The sequence below is a fragment of the Vanellus vanellus genome, assembly GCF_965231255.1.
Source record: "Vanellus vanellus genome assembly, chromosome: 7".
NCBI lineage: Eukaryota > Metazoa > Chordata > Aves > Charadriiformes > Charadriidae > Vanellus > Vanellus vanellus.
Window position 1 is genome coordinate 8,838,192 of NC_138912.1, and position 26,959 is coordinate 8,865,150.

The following is a 26,959-nucleotide window of genomic DNA, read 5'->3' on the forward strand; positions in this document are numbered from 1 at the left end:
TCCCTCCCTGGGAACAGGCGCTGCCCACCCAAGGAGGCGACCGGCGCTCCTGCCCCGCTGCCGCTTGCTCACTCGCACACACATATACCCGTGCGTGCGCCTCTCTCGCTCCCTCACTGAAGTCAGCGCTTGTGTTTTCAGGTTGCTCAGACCTGAAATCTAAGGGAAAAGGCTCAGCGTTTGCGTCGCTGCTCCTGCCGCCGGTGGTGGTAGCGGTGAAGAGGCGAGAGGGTGGTTTTCTCCCCCCTCCCCTTGAATTCAATGGATCTGAACTTGGAGTCTTTGGACCTCGGCGGGTTTGGAATATCTACATGCTGATCCTCTTTGTTGTGGCACATCAGCTCGTTTGGGGAAACCATCCGAAGACAGCAAGATGTTTCTCGCTATCTTGTACTTCGCTTTGCCCTTAGTGGGTAAGTTGCTGGCGTCTGATTTGTGCACATCGCTTCATAAAGCAAAGCATGGGTTTTATGGGATCGGATGTCTGATGGTTGTCAGGCTATTGTTTAGGCAGAACAGTGAAGTTTCCAATAGTTTTTGCTGCTCTACCTCACATCAGTTCGCCCAGTCTACATTTAAAGCTCTGGGAGATTACAGACTTAGATACTTGCCTGTGTAGCCTCTTGTTAAATTGGGTTCTCGCAAGTTACAGGGAAACTTTTCATTTTGATAAAATAAGACTGCTTGAGGGGGGGTGGGGGGGGCGGGTGACAAGGGCCAGTTGAAGGATTACATCTTCACCTGAATCTGGCAGCCTGCCCAACTACGAGGGGTTTGCAGCCCAAACTGGTCTCCTTTCCACAGGAGAGGTTTGCGTTTCCATCTGTGTGTGTCTGAGGGAGCGTGACAGGGGGCACGACTGAGAGGAGAGAGTTAATGTAATTTGCTTTGTTCTCCTGCAAAAACATCATAGGTGGAGAGAAATGGAGGGGGGGAGTCATAAATTCTACCTTTATACATGTAGAATAAGCAAAAATGTGTACAGCCTTTTAAAAGTGACTGACGCAAAAAGAGGCTAATATCAATCAGTGAGGATACTTACCTCTCTGAGCGGGTTGTTCGTGGATGTAATTGAAATTACAGCAAAGCTCTTGTGGAAAGCGAGGCCGAATATTTAACCCCTCAGTTAAACACTCGAACGGCAAGGTTATTATTTTCACCAAAGCGGATCTAAGGAATAACGAACGCTTGTTTTGTCAGGCACATTAACCCCTGTGGGTTTTCTTTCCTTTTTTTGTTTTCTCATAAATCAGCCAGCCGGGGTTAAAACACACCGTTTCCTTGGGGTACCACAAAAGCGGATCTAAGACCATGAGAACCCCCTGTGCTTTTTTTCCTACGGTGTAGCGTGAAGCCGGGAGGTTTGCAAGGTGCTGCCCACGGGGCGGTCGGCATGTGCTGCGTGAGGAGGTGCCTTGTGCTTCCCAGATGCCTGCTTTGGAGCCCTGCTTAAAGCAGCCTCATCCCTCAACGAGAGTTTGTTGGTTTGTGTCTCCTCTCTCTAGACGTGCTGCTGTCCGCAGAAGTGAGCGGGCTGCCTGGGGGGGACCGCCTCGACTGCGTGAAAGCCAGCGATCAGTGTCTCAAGGAGCAGAGCTGTAGTACTAAATACAGGACACTGAGGCAGTGTGTAGCCGGCAAAGAGAGCAACTTCAGCCGGGCGACAGGCCTGGAGGCGAAGGACGAATGCAAAAGTGCCATGGAAGCTCTCAAGCAGAAATCTCTGTACAACTGCCGCTGTAAGAGGGGCATGAAGAAGGAGAAAAACTGCCTGCGCATTTACTGGAGCATGTACCAGAGCTTACAGGGTACGTTGCAAAACACAGAAACGTTCCACTCCCCTAACGCGGTGTGTGATTTTGCAGCCCCTCGCATCCGCAGCTAGCTGCTGCCACCGAGGCTAAAGCGAGGGGCTGACCCTGTAATTCACATTGTGCTCTTCAGCTGCAAACTGAGGACCTTTCATCCGACTCAAGAACAGCTGCTGCTCCGTGTCCTGTCCTTGGGAAATCCACAGTGAGGGTTTCCTCCAGGGGACCCAGCTGACCTCTCTAAAGCAGAGTCAAAAGAGAAGGGCACTAGCAAGTGCCAGAGCTACAAAAACAATCATTTGGGGACATTTTCCTAATAATATTTAAACTCCTTAATTAGGACTCACCTCACAAGGACACTGGAATTAGTTTCGTAGCTCTTTGCTGAAAGTCAAATGTAGTATGAAGAGGAGCATTGTTTTAAGGAAAACTTTATTCTTTCCTTTCCTGTGTTCGCTAGCAATATTCCCTGGGCGTGCTGAGGCACAAAAAAAGAAGTTTGTGCTTCCTAGAGTGTGTAGAAGTGGCAGTTAGAAGGGATATGACAGTGATTGACTCGGGACTTCTGTTCTTGATGTCACTGGCAAATTTCCCATACTCTACTGAGAACAGTCAGGTCCTAATATGAGAGATACCATTTTTAGCCCTGTTTTGCTGTGGCCCTGGAGCTGAAGATGCAATCTTTTACTTCACTGTGGTCCCCATTTAACTCTTTTCTGTAGCTGCCTCTGCAGAAAGGGAATCCCTTTCTGTTCATTTATCCAGGCATCAACTGGAATGTTTTAATGAGTCAATATATATTTTTGTTCTAACTCACATAATAAATTACAGGACTCTAGGACATTTTCTGCGTCAAAAAAAATTCCCTCCCAACAGCATCTTGTTAGGAGTGTTTTATTCCGAACATGCTAGTTTTTGGCTATAACCTGGGCTGCTCCTCTAAAAAAGGGCTCTGTTGTTGGGGTGAGTGAAGAGGAACATCCTTGCTACAGCTTCTCTCCTGCCGGCATGAGATAGGACAGTCCCTGTGATGTCACAGGCTGTCTCTGCAAATTATGACCTTATCCATGGAGGAAGGAGAGAAAAAAAACTAGTGGCGGGGCTAAACAACTTGCTTCTTTCAGGTGTTTTTATAGATAATGCTCTGAGGAGAAATAGCCACACAAATTCGAAAAGAATATCTTTTGGAGTTACAGAGTAGCTTTATTTCAGAGTAAAAGTAAACAACAGAATCTTATCCTGGATTCTTGCATTAAAAAAAATCAAATTTTTTTTTGTCTTTAGGAAATGACTTGCTTGAAGATTCCCCCTATGAGCCAGTTAACAGCAGACTATCAGACATATTCAGGCTAGCACCAATTGTATCAGGTAAGCAGATTTAAAATTCTTTAACTGAAACATGATTACAATCTGCTGCTTTGTAGTTGAATTATGGAACTTTCAATCAATATTCTCTTAAATAAAAAGAAATGTTAATGGCTTTCTGGATTTAGGAAGTTCATGATATAGTTATTATTTCAAAACCAATTAGTATTTTCTTTTGTGCAACTAAAACTGAAAGAGTGCTTGGCAGGATGGCAATTTGTATTCTTTTTGAGTCATTCTTGACAATAAATGCTAAATTTTCCTGTAGGTGGCAATCTGATTCCCCGCGTTCCTAATTTACAAATCAGTTCCTTTTTGGGAATGTGGTCAGTGCAAGTTACCTCCCATTGACATTAAAAAAGATCAGAAGATAAATCTTTCGAATGTTTGCATAAGGGAATGCTTTAAAGAAGAAATATTTCTTATAAGAAATTTCAGAATTAAGGCTCATCTTCTTCTCTGGAGCTGCTGCCTGTTTAAAGAGCCTGTTCACAACTTCCTTCTTTTTCTAGTTTTTTTCTGAACATTTTTGTTGCTGTGTGGCTGTCTTTCAGAACTTGCTTGTAGCAATTTGAATCTGTTGCTCGGTAATTAAACTATGCTGTTTGTTTTTTATCAGCCTAAATTATTTATCGATCATACTTATTGAAACAATGATTTTTAGGCATTCACAGAGGTTACAGGTTGGAACTCGTTTTCTTTTTTGGAGTTTCAGAAAGTCTTACGAGGATGCAGTCGGTACTCAGGACTTTTATTTGTTTGGTTACATCGAAAAATTGAATGTGCACAGTATAACCTGTAAGTCTGACAGTGCTGAACCTGTCATTAACTGACATGCCATGGATAAGCATTAGTATATGGCTCTTTAAAAGAAAGAAGAAAAGACCAGAGAGAGTGGCTTGACCAATTTTCAGAAGTACTTACACATTTTAGGACCCTAAGTCTCATTAAAAGCCAGGGAGACTTAGGTTGTTAAGTATTTAATGGTACAGATTTTCAAAGGCATATAGACACATAAAATGTAGATGACTGCCCATTGGGATTTTCAGAAAGGACTAAGTGATTTAAATAGGTGTTAGATGCCCAGGCAGTTTTAAAAATTCTAAGTGCTTAATGCATCTTTAGGTGTCTTAATGCCTTTGAAAATCAGCGGTTTAGTCACTTTTCAAAATGTGGCTTCAGATCCAAATCACATACATCTTTTGAAAGCATTATCCTAGTTTGATGAGCAAGTCTGTTGGAGAAATAGTAGAGAACAAAGATTAATTTTTGAAGAATCTTTAATTATATTATTTTTTGTTGCTTAAGCCCCCCCAAGACCAAAACAATGCAGAGGAGTTCCAGGCTGTTTTCTTAAAGTTTATGGTCAGCCTGCTGAGGGCCAAACTCTAACCTACCTCAGCAGTTTTATGATGACCATAGAAATACCCTACGTACACTCTGCCTTTCCCTTGTTTTTTAGATTCCCCATTTACTTGCAAAGTAATTATCTCAAAAATGTAATGATTTTTTTTTCCTGCCCATTCTGTGCAACAATGAAATAAGACATAGTCGCCAACAAGTGATGTCCATCCTCCCGCAGTCACTTAAGATGCTGCTGGACCGGTTAGGACTCATTCTGTGTTACTGGTGCGCCCCAAATTGCTGTTCACTTTGTCAGAAGTTTCAGGCTTACAAGGACTGGAGGCCTAGAGTCACAGACAGCAACGAACAAAAGTTGGAATACAGTGGAAAACCACCAGCATTTGGAAGTATTGTCATCTGAAAGAAAAAGATTAGCAAAAGCATTTTTCTTATTGTCATGGTTACTACTGCGCGTTACGTTCTTTAAAGCTGCCTAGTCTTACAGATTTTTTTGCAGGGCTCTGCAAATACCCTAAACAGCAGAACTTGGTAAGATTTTTGTGTCTGGATTCAAACAAAACAAAACAAAACAACCCTGTACAAGCAGTGTAGGCAGGGGTTTCATAACTGGTGTTCTGCTGATGTGGTCACTGTGTTTATAGATGTTGCTGCACTATTCACTCTCACTGACGTTAACTTGGGTGTAATTAAAAGCAGCGATTAACCCTTTCATCTCACAAAGGCTATTCTGTGGTACTGTATGACTTGGTATATATCAAGTGTAATGCTTTTGCCATTTTTTATTTATGTTTGAGACAGTAAAATCACAAGAAATCAGTAAAATCACACAGAAAATCACAACAGTTGTCTTTTATGGTACATAAAAAGGGGAAAGCATTGGCTAAGATGACTGTTTTGTGTGTTGCATAATTCTTTTGCAGCGTACGTAAGTCAAAGAAACGGAGGGCAGTTTTTAAAAGCAGTTAAAGTTGATCTAATTTTCTACTGAAGGCTGTTCAAAATTACATCCTCTATGGAAATAGGATGCCATTTTCTCATTAATAGTTCAAGCATCACGTTGATTTAAAACAAAAATCAAGAATATATTGCTAAACCTGTTACTAAGTTTGTAGTTTCTCTCCAGTTCCCATTACGTTAATGTTACAAGTGATGCAGTCGTGTTACTGAAGTGAAGCTTTGCTTTATATTTTTAAGTGGTCTATGTTATACTGGGACTAGTGGTGTAGTTAGTCTAGAACTAGAAGGATAACCTCAGTGTTCTATGTAAAACTGAAAACAATGTCCAACACCACAGGAAAGAAAAATCTAAACCCACAAAATTATTTATTGTGGTACTACCTATTATGCCCAGAGTATCATATATTTAGATACTAACAAGCATTAATTTTGCATTTGAATCACTACTAAATTTGTAAAGAAAACTGTAATTTATAAGAAAAAAAGAATTGTTGGCTAAAATAGGAATGTGGCTTCAGTGTGTGTTTTACTTCTGATGACGTATCATGAGTGAGGGTCTGATCTTCCTTCCTTTCTGTCTACACTTTAAGTTCATAATTCAGCTCCTTCTATAAAGTTAGTTCTCTGAGACCTCACATGGCCAAATCCAGGACTGTGAGTCTCCCCAGTTGAAGGACGGGGCTGTCTTATTTTTCGTTTTGGGCACGTCTAGGTCTGAATTCTCTTTAGAACTACTATGTCTGCTGTGGTGCTTCTGCCTCAAGGGTGTGAATTTCTTGCTGGTAGGCAGCTCTTCAAATTGCTGAAGACTTGGGTGCATATGTTTTAGAGAGTAACAGATTTGGGTTAGTTATTATGATGTAAAGATTTTGCTTAAACAGGCATTTTTGCTTAAACCTTAACAACTTCTGAGAGGTGAAAACATTTTAAGGCCATTGACTTCTGTCACAACTACAGTAAATGCAAAATCTGTTGATTGGATTTCAGAGGTGAGTTTCACACCAGATTAATGATAGATGCTTGAATTAGTCACTTGTTAAAGCTATCCACAGCTTTTCACTACCTGGGGAACAGCTTGCCTTTTGAATTTGGATTGTGTTTGACGCTGAGCCTTGCAACTGGAAGAGACCTTATTATTTTGGTATCAACTGATACAGTATGGCGGTCATCTCTGTGGCATGTTGTAAGAAAATATCCTGCATAAAAACTGCAGCTTAACGTACCTGCAGAAATACTTACAAAATAAAGGTTTCTGAAATGTCTCATTCATTTCAACACAAAATGGAGAGCCACTAAAGCTGAATAAAATGCCTTAAGCCATATCCATGAAGTGGTACGCCACTTTTTTTACCTTCAAGTTAAAAAGAATGGACTATTTATATCAACGTATTTAGGATGACATAATGCTGTCCTCCCATGGATTCCCTTTTAAGTTGCCTAGTTAATCACAGGCTTATTATCACATTGTTCAGCGTTGTCTATCTTTTCTTCTTTCTTTTACATCTATTATGTTCAGAAATAATCCTATAGAACAAGCTACATAAATCAGAATATTTCCTAAACCACGTAGGTTTTGCTGGTAAAGTGTGGAGGTTTGGTCTGGTAAATGCTGCTAGTTATGTCTTGTTTCTAGTTGCTAAAATGCCAGACAGGTAGAAATTAATTATTTTGCCAATATTTCTTTTCGGTGTAGTAAACTGTTTTTGCAAAGTGCCTTTTGTATCATTAACAAATGAGAGAAAGAAACTGACTTGTATGACTATATGTCAAAAGGAGCGTTTCGTGATTCTGCCGTTCTCATGGGAGGCTGTTTACTCCTTAGAAACTTTGGGAAACTTCTGTTGCAGAAGGTATATGGAAGCTTATATTTAGAACAGGGTTTATTTTATATTTATTATGGTAAATTTCTCAATGAAAAGCAAGAATTCGGTAGACAGCAGAGCACACAGGGCTTCTTAGTGGAGTGTCTCATTGCGTCTATCATTCCACATTAGAACACGGGTAGCGCAGCACATGAAGTTAGCATGTGTGATTTGCATACTGGATAGGCTGTAAGTACAAATACATACAATTAAGGTCAGTAAGATGGCCTTTTATTGTATTTAAAAGGCTGAGACTATAAAAAGTTAGCAGTGCTGAAATTCTCAGAAGGGCGTGAGTGCTGGTGGCGTTTAAATTAGGCAGTTTCATGCACACTCCTCCTGTAGGATTTCATGAAGATGGGTCCGGGTCTCCCTCTAGTATCTCTGCGTTGTTCAGAAGGAGAGCGGGTCAGTTAGTTGTTTTTCCTTCTTCCTGGGAATTTTTGGAAGTCTTTTAGGAATCCTGTGTCATGGGTGTTTGTTCACAGGTCAGAAGGTCGATGCCGGGAAAGAATGAAGTCCAGTATGCAAAACACTTCCTTCAAGATTTGACAGACTTTTCTAAGGGGATACTTGCCTCTCCCCAGTATAAAACCTGTTCTGAGTATGGGTGACAACTATCTGGCCTCTCCTCACTACTTTTTCCTTTCCGGGGATGGAGTAGAGACATCACAGAGATGTTTCCTTTTGGAAAAGTTGCTATTGGCAGAGGTGGGGGAGGAAGGTTGGGGTTTTTCAATAGGAATTCTCAGGGTCCAGAGAAACAGAGCTTCCTTGTCTGCGTGCTTCAGGTCCTTTAGGATTCCTCATACCTTCTCTTTCTGCTACCTTTGTAAAGAGGGACTGTAGAACTACAAAACACCATGTCATAGTGCATTAATTTTGCCCAAACTTTCCTAACCCTAAAATTCTTTTAATCAAGAATTGAATGTTTCCCCATTCATTTTTGCAATTCTTGAACTAATGTAAGAGCTGTGTTCTGGGTAGCAGGTCCCTGACACTTTAATTATCATTTGCTGCTTTTTTTTTTCCTACCTGGTAAATTACTTCTCTTTTGTTGAATCCGTATATAGCATTTTTTAAATGGTTTATCAAAAAGATAAGTTAGAGTCTCTGTGCTAGCCAACAGATTCACTGTTTTTTCCTTTTGGGGTTTGTGGCATTTGAATTAGTGGCTTCTTGCATGAATTAATACTGTATGACATCCCCAAATCCTACTGCCTGAGGCCTCTAATCCTGGTTCTATTCCTAAATCTGTGTATATTTCAAATGCTACGTATTTTTCTAATTTAACACTGCATCTTTTTCTGACATTTCTGTAAGAATATTTGAGATGCCCCGTTTCTACAAAGGCAATTTAATTTACAAAATATTAAAAATGTTGATTTCTCTTGGCTATTTACAATGCTCTTATTAGCTCTTACCTCCCATATTGTTGCAGTTTATTTTTCTTAAAAAAAGATACTTCATGTTAGTTACCTTGCACATTCACGCAATTTCATAAACAATAAACCAGATTAAGTTAACAGGAATCTTGCAATCTGATTCTGTTCCCACTGAAGTAAACATAACACATAAAAATCTTTTTATTTGATTATGATGTATTCTGTTTCCTGTTGTAATTTTTTGGGGGCTTAGTTCTGGTTTTCTGATGTGAGGTTGAGCCTTTTGATAACAGAAAAGTAAAAACGTGTTGTTAATTTAGCCTACTCTAGATTTTTCACATGCACAACTATATTTTACTTTTTAAACTCATACATTAAAATAATAGTCCTTGGACCAATATATAATATTGGTTTTAAAGTTATAAGTCCAGACTAGCTCTTCTTCCCCAGTGAAAATTTGAGGCCCTTTGCCTGTTGCAAGAAAAAACCCCGAACAACACAGGCGCCTATTTTAGCTGCATTTAACAAAATGAAAATAGTTTGACAAAAATGAGTCTAATATGACCGTGCACAATGTTTGTGTTCTCTGACATTTTGGTCTGCAGGTTTTCTTTGCAGAGACAACTAGGCTGGCTGCCAGTCAGATAACAAGTTATCGAGAGTGCATAGATACTAGTTGCCGATTTCCACTTCTGCATTTTCATAATCAGATTGGGCTTCACACAAAAGAAAATCACTTTGGTGACTGTCGGCTTGCAGGAGCTCTTTGAATTTCCTGTTTTCTGCATTTCTTGAAGCTCGATCTGATTATGAGAGGGGAATTAAGTACCTTGCTGAAATAGCCGATTGACTAGCTTATACAGGCAGTGCTCATGCACTTTAACTTCAGCAGGAAGGTGAACAGGCCTTGGAACCCCAAATAGGAACATGTAAATATCCTCAGTTTAGTCCACATTTCTTTCCTTGGTGAGATTATTGGAACTTTTTTGCTCGGTTTTTTTTGAACATCAGTAAGACAGAAGAAAAGGTTTGCTCCTCGAGTATTTAAAATGCACAGCTTTGAGCAAATGCCGCTTCTGCTTGGCCTAGCCTAGGCAGGCTTTGTCAACACGGGAAGCAAGATGAAATCCGTTCCACGGAAGGAGGAAGCATCTGATGATACAACACACAGCAGTTATGCATGAATATTCAGTGCCTCCTTGGATGCTGGGGGTAGTAAGAGAGAATGCTTAGGAGCCTTGAAGGCAACTCAAGGGAGAGCAGTATTCTCCTGAATCCTCAAGGGAAGGTGTTGGGAGGTGGCTAATTGAATAAGCACGGCCAGGCATTTTGCTTACAATATGTAAGGCATACAGTGAACCAGGTATTTTCTATGTCTAGAGTAGCATCTTTGGGGAGTGGAATTGCCATCCCTTTAACCCGTGTCTTCCCAGGAAAGCCTCGATTATAGCGCGGTGGGCAGATATCAAATGAGCAAATGGGTATGTGATTTCGAGCAGCGAAGCGTATATTCTTGTTTCCCATTACAGGCCAGCTTTACGGTTTGCGTAAGTGCCACATTAGTTCCTCCGAAGTAGGAGCAAAAGCGCACACAGGTACTGCTAGCGGTATCGGTGGGATTACGAGGAGAGAATCGGGTACCGACTGGTCTCTGAGGAGGGAAGCAGAATCTGGTTACCCACGGGGAGAGGTACCACCATTTCAAGGACGTGGTGAGCAGGAACAGGCACGGGCTGCCGGGGGACCTTAGGAACACAGAGCTTGCCAGGAAGTTCCCAGTCTTGTCAGGTATCTACAGACCGCTGCGCGGCAGGGGTAAGCAGTTGGGCACAACCAGCCTGTTAACGGGGCTGCTGATGGTATCCCATGGTGGGAGTGAGAAAAAGCCCGTGGTTTATGTGGCGCAGCTTTGGCGCAGTGCTGAGCCTACTGTTGGGAATACTGTGGTGGTAAAGGTGGCGTAAGGCCTGGCGCAGAGGAGAAGCCTGCGCCGAGCAGGCGTGTTTCTACGGCAGTCTTCCTCGGGGGGCTCCTGAAGTGCCTTCTCTGTAAGCCGTGTCCCCCGGTGAAATGCGGGGAACGGTGCCCCAACCAGCAGTATCCTGCAGCTTTCTGTCTCTTGCTGGCACAGCAAGGCGCGGTTTACGGCAGGCGATTTGCACTCTGGCTCTTTACATTTTAAAATATTTTAAAACTTTATTTTTATAACCCTATTTGTATTTGACTCTCAGGGATAACTTTGACAGTCTTGGAAGAGCCAGTGGTATCTGTCAGGAGCTGACAGTCTGTTAAAAACGCTAAGAGTAAAATGCCTGTATGTGATGAAAAGAAATAAGATTTTCTGGCTTGTAAGGCAGAACTTATTTGTGATAAGTATCCAACGTTTCTTCTTTTAAGATGTAAATGATGTTGTTTTAGAAAGGAATGTGTTTACAGCTTTGTTTTTTAGAAACATGACCATTTTTGTTTATGGAAACTAATTCTGTAATTTATTTTTTATTTGCTTTTTGGTATTATTTTTATATTCTTGCATTTCCTGTGGATGAAACTAGTGCAGCAATAATGCTAGGCCATTAACAGAATTAAGTTATTTTTGGAATAGTTCTTTAGTTACTATGATGCTTTGACAATTTTTAGAAGTGTCAGGCTATTGTCCCGTACAATCTGCACTCAGTCTGAAATTTAACGTGAGATGCATGACACAAAGTGTAATGGCATAGAGAGAGCTCTTCCTGCATAGAAATTTGCAGAAATGATGGGACTTGAAGATATCAAACAATTTGAGTAGGAACCCATAAATAAAGATGAATTTCTGCATTCACTGGTTATATGATTTTATCACTGTCTGGTGTCCATAAAATGCATCTTGCCATTAAAGTTTTGTCATGCAGCTGATGAGGTTCAGGAGCGTTAAAAGGAAGAAAGTGGAAGCTTTTAAATTCTGCACCCTAAATTCAGTACTAAAGCTCAGTTTAGCAAAACCAGAAATTGTGGTTTCTGTGTTCCTCCCCTGCAGGAGACGGTACCGTGACTTTCCCCGCGCCCCCGTCCCACAGCCTCCAGCCCACTGCTGACGTTTCTGATGTTTAACCCTGACAGTCTGGCTCCTGCTAACTGCTCTCGCTTCCTTGAGCTAATAACCACGATTCATTCCTGCCTTGACGTTCCTTTTCCGTATACCGCTGTGCCTTCTTTGATTGTCGACTTCGCTCTCTCTCAACTGTAACTCCTCCACCAAATCCCCTCCGGTGGTAGGACTTTGGTTTCTTTCTCTGTCGCTGCAGCATGGAGTGGCTCAGCTTTCCACCTCAGCTACCCGTTTCTCAGAAATCTGACTACAGTTTTTCCCTTTCCTTTTTACGACAGGCTTCTCTTTGCCCTCCTGTCTGGTCTCTTTGCTTTGCGGTCTGCCTCTGCCCCCCTACCCTGCTCTCCCTTTCTCTGTTCCCCCAACGCCTCCCTGTCCTACCTTGTTTGGTACTTCTGGTGAGGCGCTGCCTTCTCTGTTCCTCGAAAGCTTACCTTAAACTCCGCTTTTCCCAGCGTTCTAGATTGTTCTCTCACCCTCCCTGTAAAGAGCTTGAGATGTGGTCTGATAAAAGGAATCGTTCCTGAGCAACGGAACTAATACAGCCTGGTTTCCTACCAGAGTCCTCCATCTCCTGGATGCCCCCACTTTCTTCACAGACAGATCTCCCGTCTCCTCTCCCTGTGCTGTGCCCTCTCCACATGTCACTTCACTCGTCCTTAATTCTGTCCCATCTCTCTTGTCTCTGTGGGGCAGCACGTGCTGTGGCTGGCTTGGTGTTCCGTGTGCTGAAGGACTGTGTGGGTGAGCAGGCACCTGCTCCCTCTCGGAATGGCTCGGAACAAGAGACATGCCTGCCTTGTCCTCAGCAGGCAGGTCTACTTGGGTGTAAAACTTGCCGTTTCTCATAAAATTTGTAAGAACTTCACATTTATGCTTCTGTCAAATTTGTTTGAGTATGTCCTGTGGGTTAAAAACCCACTGGGAGCTACAGAGGTGCGGAGAAGATAGAGGAGACTAATATTCGATTTACCTACCTTTCCTTGAAAAATTAAGATTTAAAAAGCAAATACGGTTCCTGTCAAAATGCTAAGCATTAGACTGTGGCATATCTCATCATATTCTAGTCTCATAAAATATCTAGTGTGTTGCGCAAGTGATATAAATAAATATGCGCTGGACTTGAAACATGCAGACAATTAAGTACCGTTGTTGGCTGACAATTGTATTAGATAGTTGAGCATCTCAGGATTCCAAAAATGGGAAACAATTCATGCATTTAGGTTAGTCGGTGTGAAGATTATTTATTCAGATTAGAAATGAAACAAGAAAGAAAGGACCCAGCCAAGAGCTGTTATATGTGAAGACATATATTGCGTTTGACTATTTGGAGGATACTACATTGTATTTACAAGTCATCTTTTTCAGATGGAAATTTTTAGGATTAAGGATTAAGTTTTGCTGATGTTTGTTGTGGTAAGGCCATAAACAAAATTAAGCAAGGCAATAGTAGCATTTGGTAGTAGTTTCAAAGAATTCGTGTCCAAATACCCAGGCTTCCCCGCACTTGCCGCTTGCAAATAGAGTGAAATGTATTCTGCACAGCAGTGGCTTTGCATTAATGAGCGCTTAAGCAGCAGATTAAAATGTCTGTTTAAAAAAATAGGTTAGGATTATATAATAACACAAGTCTGGGATACTAATAACAGTGAAGATAATTTTATTGAGCAGATTAAGTGCAATTAGATCTCAACTACAGAATATTTAAATACAATACCGGATCAAAGCCCAGTCCCTGCAGCTTTACTTGCTCTCCTTCACACCTACAGGATCAGCACCTGACAGTAAAGTAAATTATCATTTTTATTGTTGTTCATTTTACATTGCCATGGGAATGTCCATCATGTTATCCATTAGGACCCGGACAAACAAGTCTCTTCCCCACATACACAGTCATGAAACAAGACATGATTGAAGACAGTGAGGTGTCTGCGCTATTTGAAATTCTATTAGAAATTGATAAATTTGCTTGTCAGATTTCATTAAAGGATTGCATAGGTATGAACTGCCTATAGTATTCTCATATGAAAAGTCTTGAAAATAATAGCTTTATAATAAACCCGTATAGACTGAGAAATTGTGTCAGTTCTTTCTCTTGTACTCTGTTTACTTCATTTTACTTTCACAATAGTGAAATGGAGACACAAACTTGCAGCGGTTGATAACACTTACAACCTGATGAAGTAAACTGCATTGATCCTTCGAGAGGTCAAACTGTGTGTGTTTCTAAGCAAACATTCCCCAGGGCTGCTGATGCCTGAGATGTCTCTTCCCCTCGCCAAATGTCCCACCTTCACAACACAAAATTAAAGGAGACTTGCAAAGAAATGTGGTGTGTTAGTGTATTTAATCTTGTCTATGAATTGGTGTGAGAATTGTGTTCAACAGGGTTTGGCGTTTGGGATTTTTTTTTTTTTTTAATTTTTTCTCAGTTTAAAAATATCTAGACGGCTCTCTTCTGGGTTGGGTAGAAAGTGAATGTATGAACTCTAGCTTCACTAATGTTTAGGGAGAAAGGCATACAATGTTTTTTTTTAATTTAGTAAATAGAGAATTATCTGAATCTGACTTGGAGCTTCATTTAGCTTTTTAATAAATTTCTGCTGTATAGCTAAAAATATCCTCATGCCCTTGACCTTTCTCTAAGAGCTGTGGGAAGATTAGAAAGCATAAATAAGAATAAATGTAGAATTAGCCTGTTTGAAGAAAATTGGTACCAAATGCCTTCGCTATCCGCAAAGTGGTATTAAATTGTCAATCCTACAACCTGCCCAGTCTGGCAGAGCTGAGCGAAGCAACCTGCTACTAGAGCAGAGCTCTAGTAGCCCTAGGAATGGGAAGGTAGTCCATTTTTCATTCCCACTAAGTCCTTCCCCTCCACGCGGAAGCTGCCACCAAAGGTGCCAATTATAATGATGATTTCTGTAGCTCGGATACCTATCCCTTAATATACCCCTTTGCCCCCGGCTTGTTCTGTGTAGTTCACCGTGCAGCTGTATAAATGCTTTCGGTCATTACCCTCTTGGACTGTGTTTGAACCAGCAGCTAAAAGGTGAGGGTGTCAATAAATTAAAGACGTCGTTAATGGCATAGCTGCAGCCATAAACATTGAATAATTGGGATGGTTGAGCTTTATTTATTTATTTATTCATTACACAATGTGTTGGCATCCGGGCATCTGTAATGCTATAGGGGTACTTCTGAAAAGAGATGACTTTCAGTGACATCCGGTGCAAGCTGCCGCTCTGCAGTGTTCTTCATTATCTACTTTAAATTATTCACTTAACAAGACAGAGAATGGTTGCACTTGTGAAGCTGTCATCTTTAGGGCTTAGGTACTGCATTGCTCTGCAATAATTATGCACTCTGATACTAGCTTTCATTCATGCTAATTGCAAGTAAGCTTATTGGTTCCTCAGATGATTAAAAAGAGAGTTATCTCCTTGCTGTTGCCTTTGGTCAAGGATTTAAATGTTGCGAACTTTTGGTCCTGCTTTAAAGAGAAAATGTCAGCCTAAACATCTCTCACATGTCAATACTTTGCCAAGCTAAGAAAACAGGAAATGTTATTCCATTTTGCCTTTCAAAATTTTATTTGTGGCATTGCAACTGTTTGTACTTATTTTGTATCATTATTTTAAATTAATTTGGTGATTTAAATATGTATTTAATTATATAGGGACAGACATAATGAAACTAAAACATACCTAAAAGATAATCAGTAAGTGACTGTACCTCGGACACTAACAGGAGACAAAAGAAATTAATTTCATAAATGGCAATGTCTTCTCTAAAGCTGTTTTCAGTAGGATCTTCAGAAAAAAATCACAGATGTCTGTAACACAGGCAGTATGAAAAATCTGGTGTAGACTGTGAAGAGAAATGCAATTTGCAAGTTACAGAATGAACTATTTTGTCGCAAAAAGAATAAAATAGGGCCAATAGTTAGCCCCCCTTGAGCAGTAATATGTGCTAATTGAAAGACTCGGGATTGCTTTTGTAAGAGTCAATACTCAAGCTTGTGGAATACTTGAAGTGACTAGTTTCTGTCTTTAGCCATAATGAGAAAGAGAATAAATGATTCTGGACCTGGACTGTGATGAGAAGAGCTACTTCCCACTGCAGCTATCAGAAGGGGAGACGTGTAAAACGCTTGTAAGAGATAGCCCCGCTATCTAAGGAGCAGGTTGTACTTCCGCGGCAAGGAGAGTGTCGCTGATAGATTAGGGTGACAACTCATAATGTTCCTGGATGTGAATGCTACGTGTTGAACAAGATCAGCGTCTCAAGGAGCATGTCACAGAGAATTAAGGTTTATTCCTTATGCTTCCTTGTGGTTTTCAGAATTTCAAAAGGATTTATAATATTTAAAATATGTTTAAACTCAGAAAACCTTGGTATTTCAGAGTAATACTTTACAAATCATCTTTTCCCTGGATTGTAGCTGAGTGCAGTGATCTAATTCTGGGTGATGACTTTTTGTTGTGTGACGTGATACAATAACAGAAAAGGATTTTAATAATTTACTGGGCATATTAGGAATGATTTATTAGACTCTGTAACCGGAAAGCTAGAAAGGTTTTTTAAAGGTGTTAACTTCTCAGATGTATATTCTTAGTGTGCAGTAAATGTATTACTTTGAACTATTTTTTTTTAAAGAAAGAGTGGCAAAATCTAAATCACTCCGCAGCTATTTAGAGACAAGGTTTTGGCTAGCTGCGCCAAATACTGTACAGTAGGTATTTGCGAAGAGGAGAAGGTTTCTTTAAGGTATTTTTACCACTGGGGGACTCCTGCTGTTCACGCTTCTTCTGTACAGTTTGGAGTACCCCGGATTTGCTTTAAAAGATTGGGTTCGCCTGAAAGGCGGGGGGGGGGGGGGGGGGGGGGGGTGCGCTGGCGTTGGAAGAGCTGCAGCCAGCGTATTTGGCATAGAAGATCGTATTAATTTTAATTGGCAAATGAAGTGCTTATCTATTTCACACAACACCCGGATGTTAACCCAGGGTGTTTCCCTTTGCGTGTAATGCGAGCATGAGAAGCTGCACCGGTGGCAGAAGTTGTGGCTGAATTCATGCTTTTGACTGTTTTATCCTTAGTTGTTTTAAGAGTTGAGTGAATAGGTGCTGGCCAGACTCTAGCTTTTTTCACACGAAATGTAAAAGCTGAGCTAATGTATATTTGGCAGAGACAAGCACTTGGAGGTCAGGAAACTTACGACTTCAGCTTTTTCTCTTTTGTACAATTCCTTTCTGACACGGGCTTGAAATTACATTCGAAACTCCTTTTCCAGTATGTGATATGAACCAATGCTGTACCAGTGCCTAAGATCACCTTTGCTGATGTACTTAAAATCTGACTAATACATATACTAAAGGGAGACTTAAGGTACAAACACATCTCTAATTCCTGTCTGACTGGAAAGTTTCGTTTCATAAATCATTCAACAGCAGGTTTACTGAAAGGAAGGTTAGGAGGCTCATTTGTGTAAACTTCCAGACCTTTCCCCAAAATAGCTCTTTTCCATTGGGGAAAAAAATGCAGTTATCCTGATTTCCTGACTGTACTCTAGGTTGGTCATTCTGTGAGACTGCATTTTTCTTCCTGTTAGGAGTTGTCAGAACCTTTACAGGTGGTATCAGAAGGGCCACCAGTTGGTGCCATAGTGCTTTTTAGAGAGGACTGTGCAGAAGAGAGATGTGTCTGTATGTCTTTGTTCATACAGCTGAACACCAGTTTGCAATTTGTGAAGAGCCAAACCTTCCTGTTTGCAATACACCGTGGGGTCCTTAAACCACAGGTCACCATAGGTCAGCCTGTTTTTCAAGACATTAGCAGCATAAGGCCAAATATTCTCACAGCAGTTGTTGCTGTTGGATTGCAAGCTACGTCACGGGTGATTTCTTTGTACTAATTCTTCTGCCTGTACCTGTTGCATCACGGTGGAATGAGTTCAAGGGTGATAGTTGGTAGGAAACAAGGAGAATCATAGAATGGTTTAGGTTGGAAACCCCCTGTTGTGGGCAGGGACACCTCCCACCAGCCCAGGTTGCTCCAAGCCCCATCCAGCCTGGCCTTGAACACCTCCAGGGATGGAGCTTCCACAACCTCTCTGGGCAACCTGTTCCAGTGCCTTACCACCCTCAGAGTGAAACTCTTGTTTGAAGCCATTCCCCCTTGTCCTGTCACTACATGCCCTAGTAAAAAGTCCTTCCCCAGCTCTCCTGTAGCTCCCTTTAGGTACTGGAAGGGGCTATAAGGTCTCCCCGGCGCCTCCTCTTCTCCAGGCTGAACTACCCCAACTCTCTCAGCCCGTCCTCATAGGAGAGGTGCTCCAGCCTTCTGATCATCCTCGTGGCCCTCCTCTGGACCAGCTCCAACAGGTCCATGTCTTTCCTGTGTTGGGGGCTCCACAGCTGGAAAAAAAATTAATACTCAAAAGGCGAGTATGCAAGTCCCATCTCACGTCTGGCTTTCAGAGCCCATTTATTTTCTTGAAGTTAATGAAGTGAATTGTACTTCAGATAGACAATCACACCACTTTTCTATTTAATAAAACAAAGAAGAAAGAACCGAGTTGCATTTGCTTCATATGGAAAATCTGTCTTTTCTTGTTTAGAGAATGTATCCTGTGATAACTGTCATACAGCATTAATTTTTATGCTGCATTTAGAATTTAAATACCTGAATTTCTGGCAGTCTCTTTTCTTCATTGGTGACAAGTAAATGTTGAATAATCAATTGAAATACAATCTTTAAACAGTAACATCTGAAATGAGGCAGATTAGTAGAAGGGAAGAAGGCGACATTCTGTGTATGAATAAAACCAAAGAGTTTGTCAAACTAAATTGGAGAGCTTCAGGTAGTGTAAAAGACATATTTAAACAGAAAAATCCTCTGATTGTTTTCACTCCCCTTTCACATGTCTCAAAAAGCTACTCCACTGAGTACCAAAACTTGAGAGTTGGCAAGATGTTCCTGATGGAGAACATGTAGTGCCTCTATTTGCTGTTGGAGAGAAAGAAATGACCAGTTTGCTTATTAACGTGGTAGAATGACGTTAGCTCTTGTATTATGTTATATTCTAATACAGTGAATCCAAATGTGTAATGCAGCATAAGCATTATTCTATTTGTTGCTATTTTCACTAGTTGTCAATTGGTCACTAATAGGAAACTTAAGAGATATGTTTCAGAGGAATTTGGTTATATGGAGACCAGTGAAATTGCCGCAGCCGTTTTGCACGCAAAATAGTGGTTCTTAAGGACACTTGGCAGAGGAAGATAAGTGACATTTACATGTTTAAACCTGTTTATTTCATCAGGTCACGTTGTTCTTTGAAGAATATATGTTGAAGTAATTACAGTAGTATGCCAATTACTTCTTTTAATTACAGATTATTTTTTTTTAATATGGGGGTTAGATCAGCTCTTGTGAAACTGGCTTCTCGTTTTTCTTCCATTCATATATGGTGGAAACACTGGGGCAAAATACATTTCGTATTATTTTGTCTCTTCATCTGGCAAGAATTTTTTTTATTCTGGAGAACCCATGTTCATAGCATTAAATTATGACAAATGTTTATTGTAGAATATGTTTTATAGTTAACTGCAGAAAGGTGTTTTCTCTGGCTTTTAGTCACAGGATACCTCTTTGCATTCTATTATCAGGGTCTCGTTATGGGTACTGTAGGCCCTCGGCTACCATTGATTCTCCAGTTGTTTTCCATCAGAGCTGGATCAAAATCAGCTTCACTAGATGATATTTTTAGTCCCTCCTTGGGCAAAATTTTTGTTAAGATCAAATGAAACTTTCGCAGGCAAGCTGCAGAATGTAACCACTGTCAACAACGGTGTTTCTTTGGGTATTGGAGTTTGCAAATATACCTCATCTATGCGATCTCGAGACGTTTTGATTAACTGCATCTTTTGGAACTCCGCATGTGTGTTGCGCCTGCTTTATTCACACGTAAAAGGGACACAGCTATTACCTTCTCTCTAAGTTATGTGAGGAACGAGGATTGTGTTTACCCTGTGGTATACTTCTAAGCTCCATAACATTTAAAAAATGTTTTTCATGTCTTTGGTCTAATTCTAAATGTTATTTTTCATTAGTCTTAAAAAGTATGGGTTAAAAGCTCTCAGAGGTTTTATGTAGGCTTTCATGCAGTTGTCTGATGCCTCTGACAGATAATCCTAGAGAGATCTCTTCCACAAAACAGGACTTGTTCTTGATAATTATTCTCATATTACGACTACTGCTTCTTTGCTCTGAGCAATCTGATAAGGAGACTACATCACGCAGAGTCAGGAAAATTCCTTCCAAGTAGAGGAGGTTTTCCATGTGGGCAGCTCTTGAAATTAAAGATCTGTAATTATTTACGATGCGTAGGATGTTCCATACCCTCTCTTACATTGACAAAGGTTCATCTGATAGTGACGTGTGTGTCTCTGTTCAATACTCTACTTCCTCATTTTCCCTCTCATACTGCTGAAAGTCCTCCGAGACCCTTTTAGTGACAAAATAGGTTTTTGTGGAGCACTCTAATGTCCTGTTTGTGATGCTTGTCATGCATCTTGTGTGTATTTTAAGCACTCCTGTGATCATCGTCTGCCTCTTTAAATTGGTATTCACTTCAGGAGAGCAGGCAAGCTTTAGACAGTTATGGTGTAGAAGCTATATGCCTTGCTCTATCAGGAACAAATCGTACTGCGACCTTGTATGAAATTCATTCATAAAGATGATGCCTGCGTTTTGCAGGACAGAATTGGTGGCCTTATGTTTTTCCCCTAAACTTCATACCACAGATGGAGAGAATAATTTATGTGGAAAACTCAGTTTATAGCTCGGCAATCAGATAGCAGCTGTATTTTCCTCCATTGCCAGATCCTCAGCAACATCTTGTCCTGTTTGTAAAGCCATCTAGTTTATGAAAGTTCGACGGCTCCCAAACAGAACAAGCTGCTCGTATTTGTAAAGTATACAGCTGCTAGACCCAGAGATGGTGCACTGGGAGAGCAGTATTCCCATCTTTGTTTAATTGATAATCTTGGCACTTTTTGTGCCGCTCTTCTGAAAAGACTGCAGCTTAGCAGTCACTCTTGCCTGGCTTTGTGCTGGCATTCACTCAAAGAAAAATAAGATCGCGCTCCTACGGCCGCTTTAGTTTCTTGAGATGCTCAGTTGAAGTACACTGCTAAGGAAAGATCTGAATTACAAGGAAAAGGAGAGAGAGTAACTGCTACTCCACTTTCTATCTCTCTGTGTAGGAGCACTTAGAGGTCATACGTGCAGCAATACGCAGCGCTGGGCATGGATCTTAGAAAGTCGCAGGGTCAGACAGTTGAGGTGCTTGCCTACTGGCAATGTGTTGTAGTGCAGCCCCATGGCCCACAGTATTGCAAAAATCACAGATATTTGCCAGGGAATTATTATTTTTGATATGGTAAAGCAGATTCGGGTATATTTGTCACAAATACACTTTTTAGGTGCCTCAAGTTTCCAGTATATAAACGCTGTTTATAATATATTTGTCTTTGATACTGGTCATTTTTGTCATTGTAAAATGTGCCTTTATAATTTGAAAATACATTGTATAAAACTTTGATAATTTTTCAATGTTTGAGTTAAATCACAAAATTCAATAAGCTTTCTTTGCCCAGCTTATCGGTAGAAAATATATGCTTTATAAATACCCAGTGCACCAATATTTAAAAGGCCATGTGTTATCTGAGAAAACTCATGCAGAGAATCAACAGCTCTACCATAGGAATCAATCAGAATAGTACTGCAAACAAGGGACCTTTTGTACCTCTACAAGTGCAGAACAGCATGAATTTTACAACTACTGAGTGTACGCCTAAGTTAATTACCATTTAGAGTCTAAATAAAATAATTCTCTATTAAAAATTGTGTTGAAAAAAAATTTAGTGGCACATAGCATCCTATTTATTGTTTATTCAACTGTAACTGAAATTGTAATCAGAAGTCAGATTTGAAGCACAGGCTGTGGGGAAAATTGCATCTTTTCAGTGGGGTTAATTAGATTGAGTAACCATTCTGTGATTCTATGAAAGTGCTAATGCAGCTATCTGGAACGCAAATTATTTTATTCAACATATATTTGTGCTATATAGACACACCCTATGATGCCAAGGCCCTATATTTAATAAGGGGGTTGAGAGCAACACGACTGGGTCACTTAACGGATTTAGTCAAAAAGAAGCAGCATCATTGCTTAAGAGTGTTTAAAACTCTAGTAGTGTGCACAGCACTGTTTTATCATACTTATTTAGTGTATATAGACTATACACTAAATAGCATATAGTGTACGTAGACTGCAGGAATTATCTTCTTGTGGTGGATATGTGATTCCAAATTTAACTTATTGAGGAAGCAAAGGTGCCATAGGTGGAAGAAGGGTTCTTCATGAAACCCTGAACTGAGTGGATTCATTGCAAGGAGGAGATGCTATGAGTGTTTTCCCCTATAGTTCACAGACCGTCCAGCGACCCTGCACCATCTGCTGACTCTGACTGTACAATCCTCAGCACCTCCAGTGGCTTTGGTTATGTTTACGCTTGATTGAGATCGAACTTTCCAAACGTAGGGACAGAGGTGTACTTTCTGTGAGGTATCTGGCAATTGCATTTCCTTCCTCCATTGACTTTTAATTATTGTTATATTTTTGCCAATATTATTGAGCTTTCAAATATTTTGCATTGTTTCAAAGGAAGCTTGCTTCCATATTAAGCTAAATAAAACTTGTCAATAGCATGCTCAATTTTTATTACTGTGTAATCACTGCTATAGACTAAATCAGATTTCTAGTACTCTCAAATTCTTCTCTTTCAGGGTATCGGATCTTCTCAGTCAATGTCTGTTGACTCCCAGAATTGTGTCTTTGTTTTTAACTGAAAAACTTTAGAAATACTTTTGGTGCTTTTTATTTTCTCGTACTTACTTTGGGAGAAGTCTCATTTTTCTCAAGCATTTGACTTGGGGTGTAGTTGAGCACACTCTATTACATCTTGCCATGTAAAGCCATGAAATGTAACTGACGTGGACAAAGTGAACAAAGTATAGTCTCTAGGGCACTGACATTGGGATACGTATTGCTTTTAGGACTAAAGAATGGCTTTTGAAGGTCTATAACACGGCTGTGATTAATATTTTACTTCTGACTGGATTTAACAAAACATTCTGTGTTTTCAAATTAGAGAAGTTAGTGTCTGCGTTTTGACCACAAAAAGTCTTGCTTTGACATAGACTGAAAAAGAGGTGGAACAAAGGAAGGGCACATGGTTTATTTGCATTCCTTTTCTTTCTTTCTGATTTGTTTCCAGTGCCAACACATTTTGGTGTTTCTTTGTGTTTTGGGGGCTTATGAGTGTTCTGTTGCAATGCCCAAGGGACTTGACTGGCCGTATTATGAATTTAATATCATTATTACTGTTACTAACAAATCCTTGAGTTGCCAGAGTTTCAGAAAAAGAGTATGTGCTAGGATGTTGTATTTGGTGTTGTCTTGCTTGGGAAAAACTATGATAGTATATGGCAGAAAACGGAACTGGTCTCATTAACAATTGTTCGGGTATCTTCTTCCCACAATCTTACTGAAACTTAGCTGCATCTTGTGGTGTTATTGGACAGAGAATTCATTTATCACCGTTCAACAGAAAAAGAATTGTAATTCCTCATAGGCTCTGCTAAACTTCTTAAAATTTCCATGAATTTTTATTTCCTGAATATTTGTGGAATCTGCTTTGGTGTCATGTCCAAGTTAATATTTTCTTTCCTTTCTTTTGAAACCTTCCACCTCCATTTTGTACAGCAGCCTTCACTTTTAGGCCTTTTGCGTGCATAGCAGGACTGTACCACCTGCATTGATTCTCCCATTAAATGTGTGCGTGTTTGATAAAAAATTGAGAAATTTTGTGAAGGAAAGGTGAGATATAAGCGTAAAATCATTATCAACACAGTTACCACTTACACCAGTAAAACTTTCTGGATGTTGATTAGGGCTGGAGCATGCCAACAAGAATTCAATACCGGAACTGACTCAGTATCTAAGTTTTTATTGCATTTCACATCCAGAGGTTCTGATTACACAATATTTTTGTGCCAATTTAGTATAGTAATGATTACTGGCATTCTTCTATTTTTAAAATAGTATGTTGAAATAAAAGCTAAGTAAGAGCAAGTCAGTATGTGCAGTTGGTGTCGGTCACCAGCCTATTTGAATTCAGACCTTACTTGCTGTAAACATCAAATAGGACCTCTGAAATACCTCATGTATTCTCCATAGGGAATAAATAGATGTGATTTAATTATTAGTCGACTTGTAAATACAGCTGAAAGAGCATTTCTGTGAAGTTCAGCAACTTGAATACATTGTTGTCTTGGGACACATCAATTGTCCTGGAGAAGTATTTCCCTCTGGCCTGTGATTTTGGAGAAAGAAATGGAATGACCACTTCAAAAACCAGGGTGCTTAACCAAGGTGGTCTTATTACGAATGCGTATTTATATCTGGCTGGCTTTTTGCATGTGTGTTTATTTTCATAGAGCTTATCACATTGTAGTTTGTCATTTAACAAGGCGCTCGTAGTTTCTATTTCAGCGACATAACTTAGATATAGTAGCGCATGTTTTGGGAAAGATCTTATTCACAAAACATGCCTTTTGGAGGACGAATCGCATGGCAATCTGTACTGGTGTGTTGCATCTGTTTATTCTAGTGAAATTTGTACTGGTTCTCAAGTAGTGTTTGACTGCTCTGGATAGCTGCATTTACAGAAGCTCTTTTCATGACGGAAACTATAAACTATTGCCTTTCTGTCTGATGTGCAGCTGCTTCGCATCTTCTTTGTTGGGTATTTCTTTGATGCAATTTCAACAATGATCAAATTTGTTGGTGACACAAATCCGGATGGGCCAAGAATGCTCTTGTGACCAGGCCAAAATGCAATGACCTTCAGAGATTAGAGTGGCAGAGGCCATAGGGAGCAAAGGGAGATTAGCTGCTTAATAAATATAAAGTTCTGTAAGGCAAGGGTGAAGAAGGACTGGCAATGGGAGGACCTGCCCACATTTGTAACATTAAGGGAAACTAATTTTCCAGATTGTTGTCTCGGTTCTGTCCTAGCATGTCTTTTTATGAAAACAAACATTTCAGACTTCACAATCCTAAAATAGCACAGATGGAGCGAGGCGGAGTTAGGAGAGAACTAATCCACAAAATGAAAACTTTTGAGGATACTGCTGTAATATAAGTAATTTACATTTCAACTCTCAAAAAAGTGACCTTGCCAAGGTATTTGGGGGAAAAAAGTAATCTATATTGCTTTGCTAGACTCAGATAAGTCATCAGTAGCTGCTAGAGGGATGGAGTTTAATATATTTTTATATCCCAGAGAGTTTAATAATACAGCCTGAATATTTGTACTTGAATACCTTATGCCTGAAATACATGTATTGTAATTAAAAAGTAATTCAATTTAAGAAATTCTAAATGGATATAAATTGTGGTATTCACATACTTCTACTAATAACATGCCCTGTTCCAAATTTGGCTTTTAGCTTATGAACAGAAAAAAAACATTGCACCTCAATGTATGCATTTAAAAACATCACTACTAGATCGGGTTGTCTTATAAATTTAGTATGATCCATAACAATGAAAGAATTCCTTAAAGATTGTAAATGCATTACTAGTTTGAGGCTATTTTCAATATTTTATTTTTACACATATAATCTGTTAACAAATCAAAGCTGTAAGCATTGTAGCAAAAAGCAGTCCATTCAAATATAAGCAAGCATATGTGGGGTTTCTTTCCGGTCATATGTTTTCTCCATGATTCTTTGAGAGCACAGCTAGTGTTTATAGCTTCTGCAATAAATAATCATACTCGAAAGATCTGAAGAAGGAAAAGATAACACTATGGCAGAATGGCCTTGTGTTTTGCATTGTATTGAAAATGGGAAGTGACGTGGGGCTGATATTCTGAAACTTGTGAATTTCAAGGAACGCTAGCAAATTGGCTAGACATGAGTCCTGCAGCACTGGGCTGAGATATCTCCAATTGTACCTTCTACTTGGAGACAGAATAGACACTGAAGTGAAGAAAATGGCAAGTAGAGGCTTGTTCCTAATCATAAAAAACGAAGGGAGTCCGAAAGCAGAAAAATGGCAAATCTTTTTACAGCATGTATCAAACCCCATGATAATTCAGTGGAGCAAAAATAGAACAATACTGTCATAATTGCTTTCCACGCGGCAGAAGAAAAGGAGACCTGTAGACCTAAAGAAAGGAATTGTACTTTTCTGTCCAGAACCTTTAGTATTACCAAGAAACACAGGCCTCTTCCTGAGAAGAAAAATATGTATGAAACGTTGAAAATGACAGATATTTATTTGCAAACTGGCAGCCCAATAAACGCAAGTAGTCTAATTAGTCTGATTTTTGACTAGAGGTATTTAAAAAAAAACCTATTGTTTTCCAAAATTTCTCAAAAATTGTGCATTCTCAACTTTAAAGACCTTCAAGCTTAAACTCAGACTTTAAACTTTAAAGTTAGACTTTAAATTTCCTACTTTGCTACTGACTTACTGTGTCCCTGTCAAGAAACCATACAGCCCCAATGGTTCAATACTCTCAGTAATGACATGTGGGTATAGAGGAGCAATCTTTTTAAAAGTTTTATGGGGACCTCAAATGATAGGCAAAGTGTTTTGTCACTCCTTTTCTGCAGCAGTAGTTATCCTGCAGGGTGGGACTGAGCACTGATATTTTTTTCTTTCAAATAGATCCACATAGAGACATCCTACTTCATCCTTTCTTCATTCAGAGATAGTCTGTATAAAGAGAAGAGCATATTAGAACTGAAAATAAAATCTGAAAAGGAATATAGTTACTTAATGTTTTGCCTTTATACAAAAGTTAGATCCTGAGTGGTATTATAAAATGTATTTAGTCCTTCTTTGAAGGGTAGCGGAGCTTTGGCTCGCCACTCTAGGGTATAGTGGAGAGCAGAGATTCTTCTCCCAAGATGCCAGTTTGGACTGAAGCTGCGATGAGGTTTGTAACGTTCTTTGTGTATAGGAAGAGCTCTTTCTCACTTTCT

At 39.9% G+C, this 26,959-nt stretch overlaps 1 protein-coding gene across 1 annotated transcript in view; it reads left to right on the plus strand.

The window, feature by feature from the left end:
- Window positions 1–373: 373 nt before the first annotated feature.
- Window positions 374–26,959, plus strand: part of GFRA1 (GDNF family receptor alpha 1) — a gene marked incomplete at its 5' end in the record, with an annotated part of 145,238 nt that continues 118,652 nt past the window's right edge. The window contains 3 exons of the mRNA XM_082486271.1: window positions 374–413; window positions 1,506–1,808; window positions 3,096–3,179. Coding sequence (XP_082342397.1) covers window positions 374–413; window positions 1,506–1,808; window positions 3,096–3,179 — 427 coding nt within the window. The remainder of the gene's footprint in view (window positions 414–1,505; window positions 1,809–3,095; window positions 3,180–26,959) is intronic.